General features: G+C 59.4%; 1 protein-coding gene across 2 annotated transcripts in view; it reads right to left on the bottom strand.

The window, feature by feature from the left end:
• Positions 1-14,791, bottom strand: part of TOP3A (topoisomerase (DNA) III alpha) — a 25,377-nt gene extending 10,586 nt beyond the window's left edge. The window contains exons 1-10 of one of the 2 annotated variants that reach the window (XM_021067987.1): positions 14,416-14,791; positions 8,333-8,392; positions 6,476-6,549; positions 5,653-5,728; positions 5,068-5,176; positions 3,959-4,102; positions 3,701-3,871; positions 3,428-3,528; positions 1,333-1,407; positions 111-193 (exon numbers count right to left, since the gene is read on the bottom strand). In XM_021067987.1, coding sequence (XP_020923646.1) covers positions 111-193; positions 1,333-1,407; positions 3,428-3,528; positions 3,701-3,871; positions 3,959-4,102; positions 5,068-5,176; positions 5,653-5,728; positions 6,476-6,549; positions 8,333-8,392; positions 14,416-14,595 — 1,073 coding nt within the window. In that variant the 5' untranslated portion in view covers positions 14,596-14,791. Of the gene's footprint in view, positions 1-110; positions 194-1,332; positions 1,408-3,427; positions 3,529-3,700; positions 3,872-3,958; positions 4,103-5,067; positions 5,177-5,652; positions 5,729-6,475; positions 6,550-8,332; positions 8,393-13,543; positions 14,201-14,415 lie in introns of those variants that run through there. The other variant, XM_021067986.1, reaches the window with a different exon arrangement.

The raw sequence follows: 14,791 nt of genomic DNA, 5'->3' as shown, positions 1-14,791 counted from the left end.
TCCCCAGTCTTCCACCGCGGGGCTCTGTGTCTCCCCGGCTCTCCTTCTACACCATCTCGCCTCAAGGAAGTCGCGGCAAGGCCTGTCCCCAAACGGGGACGGACACGCACCCTTGAGTGTAGAGCTTCTCCGCGATCCTCATGGTTTCCTTGGCGTTTATTCTCAACTTGCGCGAAGCCAGCTTCTCCAGCTCCTGTTGACACGTGGGCAGGCGGGTGAGGGCACAGCCAGAGGCACGACGGCCACACGCCTCATCTTCAGAACGCCGGCCCCATCCCTCCAGCCACTGTCACACATCCTTGCGACAGGCTGAGCTGAAGAAGGGTTTCTGGGCCTGCAGGCAGGGCCAGCCCCCAGCCCGGGGTCTTCAGACTCCGCTGAGCAGGACAAGAATCAGCCGGGGAGCGGCCAGATTCCTGGGCCCTGGGCACGAGGGCCCCCGGCAGAGGCGGCCGGGACCGAGGCTGCGGGCGTGCATCCGTAACCCGGCCGCCTGGGAACTTGCTCGGGGACCACCACGCGAACCCTGGGACACGCTGCACGTTTGGCACTTCATCCTCTGGAACTGGGCCCCAAAGTACCCACCCCCGAATTTCCCTGCCAGGTGGAGACGGGGAAGGGCACCCCCAACGTGGCTTACTCAGACTTGTGTCCCAGGGGTGGCTCCTCTCGGGGTCAAAAAATTTGAGCAGCCCTGTTCTAGGGGAGGCTCACATAGTGGCTGTTTAAGTGATATTTACGTAAATTACACAAAAACTTTTTTTTTTTTTTTTTTTTTTTTGTCTTTTTGCCATTTCTTGGACCGCTGCCGCGGCACATGGAGGTTCCCAGGCTAGGAGTCAAATCAGAGCTGTAGCTGCCAGCCTACACCAGTCACAGCAACACCAGATCCGAGCCTTGTCTGTGACCTACACCCCAGCTCATGGCAATGCCGGATCCTTAACCCACTGAGCGAGGCCAGGGATCGAACCCGAAACCCCATGGTTCCTGGTCAGATTGTTAACCCCTGAGCCACGAGGGGACCTCTAACAAAAACATTTTTAAAAGATGCCTGGGTGGGAAGAACTAGCCATTCCAATTCTGACGCTGTAAAAACAAGGATCCCGGGGAGCCACCCACCCCATCAGCAACGACCTAAGGACAGCAAGTGACGGCTGCTTTGTCTCCACGTTTCCCGAAGTCGTGAGGTAACTAAGAGGCCAGCAGCCTGGGCTTCAGCATCTCTTTTTCCCAAGCGCGTTCTCGTGTCGCACTGAGAAGTGACGCCTCCTGACACCCGGAAAGCCAGTCCCAACCACGACATCAGCCCCGGCCGCACGGCCCCGAACATACCACAGTGTCCAAAGCCTGAGGCCTCCACTTGCTCCTTGCCTTGGACCTGACCTCCACCACGGTCGCCCTGGGGTCCTGGAAAAGCCAAACACGCAGGCGCCGCTGGGACCTGCTGGAGCATCTCCCCGGCTTGCTTGCAACCGCCCCCCACATGGCCCGCAGGGGCCCTGCTCCCAGCACTGCCCGCAGCACTGCCCCAGAGGCCCTGCTCCCACCCGGGGTGACGGCCTCGAGCCCGGTGGGTGTCGGACGCCAGTGCTGCCTTCCCGGTCAAAGCAAGTTCACAAAAGCCCCAAAGCTCCTTGTCTGGAGCCAGGCGCCCCTTAAGTGTGGCTTCTCACCTACACCTGCTCACTGTCACGGCTTTGTTTTTTTAATTCATTCGTTTATTTTTTTCAGGGCCATACTTGTGGCATATGGAGGTTCCCAGGCTATGGGTCAAATCAGGGCTGGAGCTGCCAGCCTACACCACAGCCCCAGCAACGCAGGATCTGAGCCATATCTGCGACCTACACCACAGCTCAGGGCAACACCGGATTCTTAACCCACTGAGCAAGGCCAGGGATCGAACCCGAGTCCTCATGGATAGTAGTTGGGTTTGTTACCACGGAGCTACAATGGGAGCTCCTGATTTTTCGTTTTAAATCCAATAATACGGGTTAGAAACAGAAGTTACATAATACAACTGAAGAACCCTAATCTTAAGACCAACCTCAGGAGTTCCCGTCATGGCACAGTAGAAATCAATCAGACGAGGAACCATGAGGTTGTGGGTTCAATCCCTGGCCTCACTTAGTGGGTTAAGGATCCGGCGTGGCTGTGAGCTGTGGTGCAGGTCGCAGACGCGCTCAGATCCTGCGTTGCTGTGGCTGTGGGGTAGGCCAGCAGCTGTAGCTCTGACTGGACCTCTAGCCTGGGAACTTCCATGGGCTGCAGGTGCACCCCTAGAAAGCAAAAAGAAAAAAGCCCAAGCTCCTCACATTTTGGAGAGAACACACATGGGCGGGGCTCAGCTTAGGTGATGTGCTCATGGAGGGGTTTATACGTCAGAACCCTAATCTCCCCCCCACAAGCAGACTGGGGACGGAGCCCCGGCCAGGAGCTCCAGGTGTCCCCCAGCCACGCCCTCCTGCACCGCATCCCAGCAAAGGACACAAAGGGCGGGCCTGGTTACAGGACAGACAGCTCCGGCAGGGTCACCAACAGGCAGGCCGTGTGACCCTCCAGGTTACAGGGCAGAGCGGGGGAGACAGGGTGCCTCCCGAGAGGCCCCCCACGAGCTCCGGTGTGTCTGTGCTCACTCCACACTCCACCGTCTCCAGCGTCCCCACCTGTAAAATGGGTCGCCCCCCCACCCCCGACCTGGGGCAGATGAGACAGAACACACAGTGCACAGCACGGAGCAGGCGCTCAATGCCCACCCCCAGCTCCACAGTGGACCCGCCGGGGCTCCTGACGACACACCTCTGAGTGCGTCAGGACCCGCCGTGCACAGCCCTGGGTCAAACAGGCTGCAACAAGCAAAGTGACGGACCAGCACCGCAAAGCAGGCCGCCTGCGGGGAAACCAGATGCTGGCCTGTGGCCGAAGGCCTTCATCCCTCCGTGGCCGCCTCCTGCTGGGCTCTGCCAGGTCAGCCGGGGCGCCCTTCTGCGTCCCCGGCCCTTGAGCAGGCCCACCCCGCCCCCGCCCCCCGGCTCCCTCAGCCTCCTTTCCAGACACAGCCGCTGCAGGAAGCCGTCCACGTGGCCGGAGCCGACATCCGCCCAGCGGGAGAGGGAGTCTAGCCTCCCTCCAGCTCCGAGCCCGGGTCTAGAAGGGCCTGGCGGGCCCTTCCCCACCCCCGGTGGGCGTGCGCTGCTGCTCCGGGCAGGATCTTAGCCACACGTTTCCTAGTGTTTCTGGTTCTGCCTGAAGTCCCAGAGGCCTTTCTTCCCCACCTTCAGTGCTGTTTTCCTGGGGCTCTAGTCTGACTGGTGCCCAAGGGACGACCCAGGATGAAACTGAAAGCTCAGTTCAGAGAGGGACGGGTCCCCCCGCCGCCAGCGAGGGCGAGGCTGCGGACTCGGGGGGGGTGGGCCCCGAGCCCTCCTACCTCCATGCACAGCTGGTAGAGGACGAGACAAGCCGTGTGGCTGAAGAGACGGTGCCGCTTCCAGCTGAACTCCACCACGCCGTCCCTGTGGTCGTGCGTCACTGCGGGGGGACGAGGAGGTCCGGCAGGGTCAGAGCCAGTGACTGCGACCCGGGAGCCCCCCCGGGCTCTGAACGTGGAGACGAGGGGCCGAGAGGCAGCGAGACTCAAGCCGCCCTCTGAGTCAGCCCCGGGACGCCCCGGCCCCACGCCCTGCACAAAGGGCCGCCTCACCTCGGATCTTGTGGAAGACCTCGGGCACAAAGGCCTGAATGGCTTTGAACCTCTCCACCACGAAGCCCAGCGTCGGGAACTGGCAGCTGCCGTAGCTGACGAGCTGCTCTGCCAGCACCTCGGGAAAGACCTTCTGCAGCCGCAGCGTCTGGAACCTGGTGAAGGCGGCTCCTGGGAGGAGGGGTGGGCGGTGCGGTCACATCCAGCGACACGGTCCACGCCCCAGCCCGCGCCCCCCGCCAGCCCGCTGCCCCTCACCGATGCGCAGGTCCAGCTCCTGCCTCACGTCCACGGCGTCGCTCACTCGCTGGTCAGGCTCCGTGAGGTTCTCACAGGCCGCCTGGACGGCCCGGGAGGTGATCTCGGAGAAACGGGCTCGCAGCACCGGCAGGTCGGGCTTCACTGCGGAAAGAGAGGCGGCGGGTCCAAGGGCCGTCGGCTCACCACCCCCGGGCCGCACGCAACGAGGGACGGACCCGTTCGAGAAGCTGCTTCGCTTCCATCAGCCACAGGCGGCCTCAGAGGGAACCCTGGCAGCGACGACAGGGCTGAGCCGTCCACAGCCACGGCGGAGAGCAGCTTTGCCCGATCTGGAGCCTCTCTGCGGCCCTTGGAGACCCCACCCTCACCAGCGCTCAGACCGTCAGCGAAACGGATGATGTCACCGACAGGAAGGTCCGGGGGCTGCCCCGTTGTGGGAATCACTCAGGGGCTGCACCGTGCCTGGAAGACGGCATCACTGCAGCTGCGAGCGCAACAGCCGGAGCGCAAGGTGGCCTGCACGCTCTGCAGCCCGGGAGGCTGCTCGCCCGCCGAGTCCCAGGGGTCATCACGCGCATTTCAACACTTTACTAATTAAAGGCATCGCACAAGCACAGAACACTAAAAACCAAGACTGCACAGAACATTCTGGAATTCGTCTCTGCGCCTTACACATGCCGTCCACGTTCCTCGTGAACACGCAACATTTTTTTTCTCTTTCGGGGCTGTACTCGGGGCACACGGAAGTTCCCAGACCAGGGGTTGAGTGGGAGCTACTGCTGCCGACCCACGCCACTGCCACCGCCACCGCCACGCCAGATCCGAGCGGCAACTGTGACCTGCACCACAGCTCAGGGCGATGCTGGATCCCTAACCCACTGAGCGAGGCCAGGGATCGACCCCGCAACCTCATGGACATCAGCTGGGTTCCTTGCTACTGAGCCACAACAGGAACGCCTCGACATACAACGGGGGAGCGCGGGGGGCTCAGGCACCACGCCTCGCACGTGCAGCCGGCAGGAGCGCCCCCGCTGCGGCCCCGCCGTGCCCCCGCCGCGCCCCGCCGTCCCCCCGCCACGCCCCCGCCGTCCCCGCCGGATGCTCACCAGCCCTGCACACGTGGATGATCTCGAACCCGATGTTTTCACCTTCTCTGTCACAGTCGGTCCAGATCACCAGGGCCTGGCACTGCCGCACCTCCCGCTCCAGAGTTTTCTGGCACCCAGCGGGGCGGGGGGAGAGGAGAGGGTCAGTCGACGGCTCTGCCCAGGTCTGCCCCGCTGCTCCGGAGGGCCGGGACGCCGCCAGCCCGAGAGGCAGGCACGGGGGAAGCCGCCCACAGCGCCGCCGGGGTTCAGCCCCGCTCTGGCAGTGAGCGAGGGACGCGGCCCACGGCCCGCACTCGCACCCGGGGCGGGGGCACCGAGCAGCTCACAGCACTCCTTCCCGGGGCTTCGGCGCGCGGCCACTCCTCAGACCAAGGGCCACTCCTCAGACCAAGGGCCACTCAGGCCCTGAGCCAATTCGCTTAAACAGCCTCCCTTCTACAGCAGGTGGGAACCCTTTAAGTTGTGGTACTTGGTGGAAAACCTCATCCCTCCATCCCAATGCATTCAAAACCCAGCGATCACGGGGTTTGATTGTGTGGGGGCTGTTCCACGCCAGTGCCGCATAACTGCAAAAGATCCTACCTTGATGTCCACAAAATTCTCCGGGCAGTACTTTTCAATGTCTGCTTCAAAGAGCACCAGAGGATTGCAGCTCTGCCTGGAAAAGAGATGAAAACACAGAAAATCCTCCTGCGGCACCTGATGCAAAGTCCTCCATTTTAACGGGAGAAAGCGGCTCCAGGGCCCTCACGGACCTGTCCCCACCACGTCCCCCGTGGAGACGCTGGGGGGTTCCAAGCAAGGCTGTGAGCCGGGCACAATGCACGCCCAGGACGATCAGCGGCAGCTGCTAAGGGGGGACGCCGGGACCTCCCTGCACACCTGCAACAGGCTACGTGCAGGCTGGCGGCGGCAGCGGCGGCCTGAGAAAGGTCTGGGTATCTGGGGACACACCTGAAGTGACCGTTTATTCCAACCACGTGGTGAAGACTCACAAGGAAGCAGTGAGTCTAGGTCACCACTGCGGTCTCTGGTTCGGAATCCCGACAGCAACGTGACGGTGTCAGAAGCCCCCCCAGACTAGGCCGTGAGGGTGGAGCCTCCTGAAGGGGATGCGTGCCCTTGCAGGGACCCAGCCAGCTCCCTAGACCCTCCCCGCATGAGGACACGCGGAGAGCAGTGGCCTACAGCCCGGGGAAGGCCCTCAGGGGACCGAGCAGGTGCTCCGTCCTCCTACGTCTAGCCTCTATCACCGGGAGAAATCCCTGCTGTTTGCCCGCCGCCCGGGGTGTGGGGAGACCCCTTACGAGAGCAAGGAGGCCGTCACCCGACTGCTCTAAGTCGCTCAGGAGCACCCACAGCCCCAGCCTCCCGAGACACCACCGCCCCCAGGAGCTGCACTGACCATTTGCGAAACTGCATCTGGAAATCGTGAGCCAGCAAGTGTCCCGAAACCGACGTCATTATCATAGTAACGTTCTGAGTGACAACAAATTCCAGTCAGTCTCGAAGCAACTTAATTTCGCCCAACCGTTCAGAGAAAAGGGGGACCTTCCACCACAGGAAAAGCAGGGAGTGGCGGGGTGGGTGGAGGCAGGCGGAGCACACAGGGTGCTGAGTGCGGTGGAAACGCTCGGCGCGTTGCAACGACGGGAGCACGACGCCGTGGTACGTGCGTCCAAAGCCACAGCGGACGCGGCGCGAGGGGCAGACGCCACGGAGTCGTGGGCTCCGGGGGTGATGACGGCCCCGAGGTTCCTCCGTCCGACCAAACATACCAGCTGCTGGCGGCGGCTGCTAAGGGGCAGCTGTGCATGTGTAGGGGTGGGACAGGCTAGAAATACCTGTACCTTCCTCTCAGTTTCTTCTTAGGGCCACAGCTGTGGCACATGGAGGTTCCCAGGCTAGGGGGTCGAATCGGAGCTGCAGCTGCCAGCCTCCACCGCAGTCACAGCAACGTCAGATCTGAGCCACATCTGTGACGTACGCCACAGCTCAGGGCCAACACTGGATCCTTAACCCACTGCGTGGGGCCAGGGATCAAACCTGCATCCTCGTGGATACTAGTTGGGTCCATTACCACTGAGCCACAATGGGAGCTCCCCTCTCAATTTTTCTATGAACCTAAAATCGCTCTTGAAAAAGTCTATTAGGAGTTCCCGTCGTGGCGCAGTGGTTAACGAATCCGACTAGGAACCATGAGGTTGTGGGTTCCATCCCTGGCCTTGCTCAATGGGTTAAGGATCCAGCGTGGCCGTGAGCTGTGGTGTAGGTTGCAGACGTGGCTCGGATCCCGCGTTGCTGTGGCTCTGGCATAGGCTGGCGGCTACAGCTCCGATTCGACCTCTAGCCCAGGAACCTCCATATGCCGCGGGAGTGGCCCAAGAAACGGCAAAAAGACAAAAACAAAAAAACAGAAAAATAGGAGTTCTGTCACAGTGCAGCAGGTTAAGGGTCCAGTGCTGTCACTGCAGCGGCCCAGGTCACCACTGCGGCACAGAGTTCAAGCCCTGCCCCAGGAACTTCCACATGCTCTGAGTGTGGCCAAGAAGAAAATACAACAAACCAAAACAACCCAGCGGATTGGGAAGAAACAAACAAATACAGCTCTTCAAAGCCAAAAGCCCCAGTGACACAATCACGGCGCTCGTGCTGCTACTGTGAACTTTAACCGTGAGCTACTGCGTGTCAGAGTCCTCCTTGTTACAGAGTTGAGATCAGGACTACATCTTAACAAAAAAAAGGGACTTCCTTATAAAGTGTAAAGTGATCACTGGTCATAACAATAATTTTTCTTTTTCTTTTCTTTTTTCTCTTTTTTAGGGCCGCACCCTCAGCATAAGGAAGTCCCCAGGCTCGGGGTCGAATTGGAGCTGTAGCTGCCGGCCTAACCACAGTCACAGCAACGTGGGACCCAAGCCGCGTCTGCGACCCACACCACAGCACACAGCAACACCAGATCCACCACCCACTGAGCGAGGCCAGGGATCAAACCCAAGTCCTCATGGATACTAGTCGGGTTTGTTACCGCTGAGCCACAGCGGGAACTCCATCTTTCCTTTGCGGTAACAATAGTTCTTCCTAAAAGATACATGTAGTACAATGACCGAGCTGGTTCTTCTGGTTTAAATAGTTAAGGAGGGCTTGTAGTAAGCAGCTGCTTTTCTTACAGCCACAACTTAAAATCCAAGGAATGACCACCAAAACGGCACATGGCTCTGAAAAGTCACCTCGGCTATGATAGAAACACTCCAGCACCTACCTGGCCAAGCAGATGATAATCAAACTCATAGATCTTGTTGAATCTAGAAAGTCCTTCCCTCTGTAAAACAGAACAAAAATAAAGAAAATACATACATCACCCCACACAGAGGATTCCACACACAGAGGTCCAGCAAAACCCTGATGAGCAGGGGTATGAAAACCGCACGGCACCTCCGGAGTTACTAAGACCATTGATGAAGGGGTCCCTCGAATGTGCTGGGGGAGCCCACAGAGTTTCCCTGCTGGCAGGTGACCACGTGACAGCTGCGCACAGCTGAGAATGGGCCTGTCCGAGGCCACAGGACAAAGTGCCGCAGGGAGGAGGAGGACACTCGTCTCTCGCCAGTTTTCCCCGTTCCCCGCACACTTCCGGCCACAGAACTGCACCAAGACACCGGCGGTACCGGGCAAGCAGTTCACCCCGGGAACCTCGAGGTATCCTTCGTGCAGCTTCCCCAACATGGCACAGAAGACACAGGCCAAGTGGGGCCTGGGGACCCTCCGAGGGCCAAGGACCTGGTAGAGAAGATCAGGCTTCCTGTGCGGGACACTGTCTTTCCAGAGAAAACGCCCATCTAAAGGAGGCTCTGATTTCAGTACCGGCTACTCCAGTTCCCAGGTCGGGTGCTGCCAAGCAAAGAACCTCGGCCCAAACTCCCGTTGCTCGCCAAGCCCTTTGGTACCCGAGAAGAGAAGCCTACCCCCCCACCCCATTTTTTTTTGGCTTGTTTCAGGCCTGCCCGTGGCATATGGAGGTTCCCAGGCTAGGGGTCAAACAAGAACGACAGCTGCTGGCCACAGCCACAGCCACAGCGGATCCCAACCACATCTGTGACCTACACTGCAGCCTGTGCGATGCCGGATCCTTGCCCGCCTCCTCACGGATACCAGTCGGGTTCGTTACCACTGAGTCACAACGGGAACTCCTCTACCTCTTCTTAAAAAAGCTCCGAAGCCACCCCGAACAGTCACGTGGACTTGACACAGGACCGGTCCACGGACTCTGGCTGCAGCCAGGCCGGGTCTGGCTCACAGCCTCTCCTTCCAGCCCAGAGGCTCCCGAGGTGCAGCTCGGTGGTCTCCTGAGAACAGTCTGGAGCTGCGGTTCTGACCCGCTCCCGGCAGGGACCCACCGCACATGTGCGAGCCGGGTCCGGGGCTCTCCCTGGCAGCCTCTGCCACCAGAGGTCGGTCTCGGGGAGGTCGAGCGTTTTCCTGGCACGGCGAGCCCGCCTCCCCGGCTGGGGCCCGCCCTCAGCTACGCGGGCCTCCACCTCCGGGGGCCGCACAGGGCAACGCATTGCTCCCAAATTACAGCAGTTTTGGGGCCGAGAAGTACAACAGCTAGCAGACAGACCGCGAACGCAGCCTCGGTGATCTCTCCGGCAGGGCCACCCACGTCATGAGAACTAAAACAAGAGCCAGGGGAGTCCCGGCTTGGGCAGGGATGGAGCACGCGGCCACTGGGCACCTACGGGGCTCGAGATCTCGCCTCCTGACACCAAAACAGAGCCATGAGAAAAGCGTGCGGCCGCAGAGAAGTCCTCTGCAGCGCTCATCAGTTAGCAGTGGTCGCTGGGGGCGGGTGGGGGATGGCTGACGTGAACTGCCGGCAACGGTCACCACTGCGGAAGAAAAAAGGTGCACCTTTTGGGGAATTTCTCTCAGATGTGAACAGATCAGGAGATCCGATTGAAAGCCTTTTCCAAACGGCCGTCTAAGTGCCATCAGAAAGTGCAGCTTGGAGTTCCTGCCATGGTTCAGTGGTTAACGAACGCGACTAGGAGCCACGAGGCTGCGGGTTCGAGCCCTGGCCGCGCTCAGTGGCATGGCTCTGAGCTGTGGGGCAGGTCGCAGACGAGGCTCGGATCTGGCGTTGCTGTGGCTGTGGTGTGGGCCAGCGGCTACAGCTCCGATTCGACCCCTCGCCTGGGAACCTCCATATGCCACAGGTGCGGCCCTAGAAAAAAAGAAAAACAAAGAAAGTACAGCTTGCCGTGTGGCTCACAGCCATCGCTAGGTCCTGCCGTCACAAAGCTGCAAGGCCCAGCGTCTGAGTCCCCCACAAGCTGGGCGTGCGGAGGACTTAGCTCCTCCGGCAGAATTTAAGGCCCCCAAAGGCAAGGGCCACGTCATCCGAGGCAGGCTGCGTGAGGTCAATAAAGGAACAGACCTGTCACGTCTTGGGGAGTGACACACCATGGGAGAGAGGGCCCAGCCACCGAGAACGCGACCCACGACAACCGCCAGCACCCCCCGCGGCTCAGACGCATCTGCAAACAGAGAAGGCCGGGGCACAGGCGCCGAGGAAAGACTTCCCAGAGCAGGGTGCTCTTCAGCCGTCTCTTCTGGTTTTCTTTTAAAAGGTAGGAGCTCCTCAGGAGAAAAGGGGAATGATGGCAGTCGTTTCCGGAAGAAGGACCAAACTGCGGGAAAGCGCGGCGAACTCTGACCTCTCTGACTGCTCTTATCTGCGCTTCCTCCCTCTCGGCTCCCTGCGACCCCACAGGGAGCACCCCGACAGCTGCCTCCCCGACGCTAGCCTTTCACCCATCAAGTCCTCTGTGCCCCAATCACCTAATAAAACACAAATACGACCCCAGCACCACCACCCCCCCGACACCCACACTGCTCCCCTCAAGGAATGCAGAAAAAGCATTTGATAACAATGCAACACCCTTCCTGATAAAGTGAAGTGCGGCATTTACAGAAAACCCACACACACCAGCCTGCTCAACAGTGCAGGACTGAAAGCTCTTCCTCTAAGATCAGAACGAAACAAGAATGCCTGTTTTTGCCACTGTTACCCCAAATTACTAGAAGTTCTAGCCAGAGTAGCTGGACAGGAAAACGAAACACAAGACATTCAAATTGTAAAGGAAGAAGCAGAACTATGTGTAGTCAACGTGACCTTAGAGATACAACCCTGAAGAAGCCACAATGAAATGATCAGTGTCAATAAACAAAGCCAGCAAAGCTGCAGGGCACGAGACCACAGCCCCAAACCAATGCCATGAACAGTGAAAGGACAGTGAGAAAACAACTCCATCCCCGACACCCCGAAAACCACAGCACACGCTTAGAGGACATCACAGAAGCCTCAACCAATGCAGAGACAAGCCACGGTCGCAGATTCGAGAACTCGGTATTAAGACGGCACGTTCGTAGGGAACCGCAAGGGCCCCGAGTCACCAAAAAACATCGTGAAAGAGAAGCACAAAGTAGGAGGACTCATGCTGCCCAGTTTCAAGACCTACCCCCAACCTACGGTAATGAAAAAGCGTGGCACCGGCGTGAGCACAGACATACAGAGGAGGGGACAGAAGAGACACTCCCGAAAGAAACATCCATGGCCAAGCGAATTTTGACAAGGACGCCACAGCCACGTGGCGGGAAAAGGACAGTCTTTTCAACCAACGGTGCTGGGCAAAACTGCACGTCCACATGTAAAAGAACGGTGGTCAACGCCCACTTTACACCACATAGAAAAATAACTCAAAATGGATCAAGGACCTAAACAGAAGAGCTTAAACTCTAAAGGAGGAAACACAGGAGCAGCTCCTCACGGCCTTCGTGGTTTGGCAATGGTTTCTTAGACATGACAGTGCAAGTATCACCAACGAACGAAGGAGCAACAGTTAGGCCGGCTTCGTCAAAGAACACCATCAAGAAAGCGAAGACAGGAGTTCCCTGGTGGCCTAGCGGTTAAGGACTCAGCATGGTCACTGCTGTGGCTTGAGTTCGATCCCTGGCCCAGGAACTTCCCCACGCTGCAGCCACAGACAACCCACAGAATGAGTGAGAATATCCGCAAATTAAGTATCTAACAAGAACCTAGTATCCTGAACAGATAAAGATCTCCTACAGCTCAACAGCAAAAAGGCAATTCAAACATGGGCGAAAGACAAGGACAGACACGTCTCCAAAGCAGATGGAGCCACAGCGGCCAACGTGCACAGGCAAAGATGCTCAGTGTCATTATCATTGGGGAAGTGCAAATTAAAACCATGACAAATATCTCACACACACGAGAATGGTGAAAATTAAAGAAGAGGGGGAGTTCTCAATCTAGTGGTGAGGACCCGGCACTTCCACCCCAGGTTCAACGCCTGGTCTGAGAACCAAGATCCACAGGCAATAAGCCCCTGCAGGCCGAGACCAAGAAAAAAAAGAAAACAGAAAACAAAGAAAAAAAAGAAAGAAAAGAAAAAAAACAAAACAGAGTTCCTGTCGTGGCTCAGTGGTTAACAAACCCGACTAGGAACCATGAGGACGCGGGTTCGATCCCTGGCCTTGCTCAGTGGGTTAAGGATCCGGCATTGCCATGAACTGTAGTCTAGGTCGAAGACGCAGCTCGGATCCCGAGTTGCTATGGCTGTGGTGTAAGCTGGCGGCTATGGCTCTGATTTGACCCCTAGCCTGGGAACTTCCACATGCCGAGGGTTCGGCCCTACAAAGACACACACACACAAACAGAAAGAAAAAAAGAAAGAGGGGAAGAAAAAGTGTTGACGAAATGTGGAGAAACTGGAACACTGACAGTGTGCAGTGTTTTAGCCACCGTGGAAAAGTCTGGCACTTCCTCAAAAGTTAAACGTATAGTTAACTTATGACCCAACAAGCGGCTCCTGGGAATGTCCCCCAAAGAACTGAAAACAGGTTTTCAAAGGAGAACTCGCGCATGTTTGTTTACAGCAGCTCCACTCCCAACAGCCAAAACCACCCCGCTCACCCTCCCACTGAAGGATGGATAAACACGGCGGATCCATCTCCCTGACTAACACACTAACACACGCCGCAGGGTAAACGGATTCCAAAAATGCCAAGTGAAAGAAGCCCAACACAAGAGGCCAGGTGTTACGCGAACTTTTTTTTATATGCAATACCCAGAAGAGACAAATTTCTGGGGACAGAAAGCAGACGAGTAACTGCCAGCAGCTGGGAGGAGTGGGGTGGGGTTTCCTCTGGGGTGAGAAACCGGGGACTCACTAGCGTGACAGATGCACGACCTGGGGAACATAGGAGATGTGGCCAAACTGCGTGCCCTCACACAGCAACCGGGGCGCTCTCAAGACGCACCCCTCTGGCTGTGTTCCCTGGCTCCTCCAGCCAGCAACCCACACCCCCAACGTCTCCGCTTTTGAACAGGCCCGCTCCACTGCCGGCTAAAACTTTCAAGACTGAGCCCAGATGTTCCTCCAGCAAGTACCTCCTGAGAGTCTCTTGTGCTCCAGACAGGTGCCAGGCACTGGGAACCCAGCAACTTGACCAAGCAGCCACAGCCCTCTCGCGCGGAGCTTGGAGTCCAGGGCCGGGTGGCAGGCGCTCGGAGAAGCAACCCGCGCACCGCGCCCTCTCTCTGCCGTTGTCGCTGCCTTCCCGGAACCTCGAGACAGCGTCTCATGAGCTGCCCTGACCCGGGCGGGGGGACGAATGGGAGGAAAAGGTTCCCCGAAGGATACGGACTTCAGCCCTGTGCAGGTGGGCCCGTCTCAAGCAGCCCAGAACCCCGTTAAGTTGGCCAAGACTCTCAGCTCCGGAAAAGAGGCGACGCTCTCAGTCGGGACCCGCACAACCTCGGCTCCTGTTCTCACTGTCCACACCCCGGCGACACAGGCCTGACAGCCCTGGGGTTTCCAAGTAAAAAGAGCTGGGGACTTCCACTCCGTGCTCTTGGAAACATCCAGAAAAGGTGCTTTTCAGGATGCACCTGTGCTACTGACAGACTGTCCCGAACAGCTCTCCGTGCCACCTCCTTCCCAAATCTTTCTCACCGGCCCTCTCCTCTGTGCCCCAGCAGCCGTCTCCCCGAATTCGTGCCGACGCCGCCTCCGACCCCCGGACGCTGAGGGCGGGGGAGCGGAGGGGTCCTGGGCTCGAGAGCACGTCGCGGGAGGCCGGCCAGACCTGCCCGGGCGGCTCGAGGGCCGGACGAGCCCCGCGCCCGCCGCCGCGCAAGGCGGGCCCGCGGTTTCCAAGCAAACGGCCGAGACGCTAAGGCCCTTTCCGCACGCCGGTCGGGGGGCCGCCGGCGGGAGCAGCGGCGCACGTCCCCGTCCCGCCCGCCCCGGGCCTCCTCACCCGCCGCACGCGGCCGCCGGCCAGCAGGTCGGCGATGCCCTTGGCAGCGTCGTTCTTCTCGGCCACACAGAGGATCTTCCGCGCGCCCCGGAGGGCCACCTCCATGGCGGCGCGGGTCAGCGGCCGGGTCCCAGGCCGCGGCAGCCAGCGGAGCGCGCGGCGGCCGGCCGCGAAGTTCATTCCCAGGCCGCGCGCATGCTGCGGGCCCAGCCCCGAGACCTGGCTTCGCGCCGCCCCGCCGCCCCGCGCGCAGCCCGCAGCCGGCTTCCGCCCGCCTTCTGGGGCGCTTCCGCGGGCGCCACCGCGCCGCGCCGCTCAATACAAGTCCCAGGCTGCCGCGCGCGCGCGGCGTCCCTGCCGCAACCCTCTCCTCCCT

This window comes from Sus scrofa, chromosome 12 (assembly GCF_000003025.6).
Source record: "Sus scrofa isolate TJ Tabasco breed Duroc chromosome 12, Sscrofa11.1, whole genome shotgun sequence".
NCBI classification, from domain to species: Eukaryota; Metazoa; Chordata; class Mammalia; order Artiodactyla; family Suidae; genus Sus; species Sus scrofa.
The sequence above is the reverse complement of the archived record's forward strand: the minus strand, read 5'-3'. Positions and strand labels throughout refer to the sequence as shown.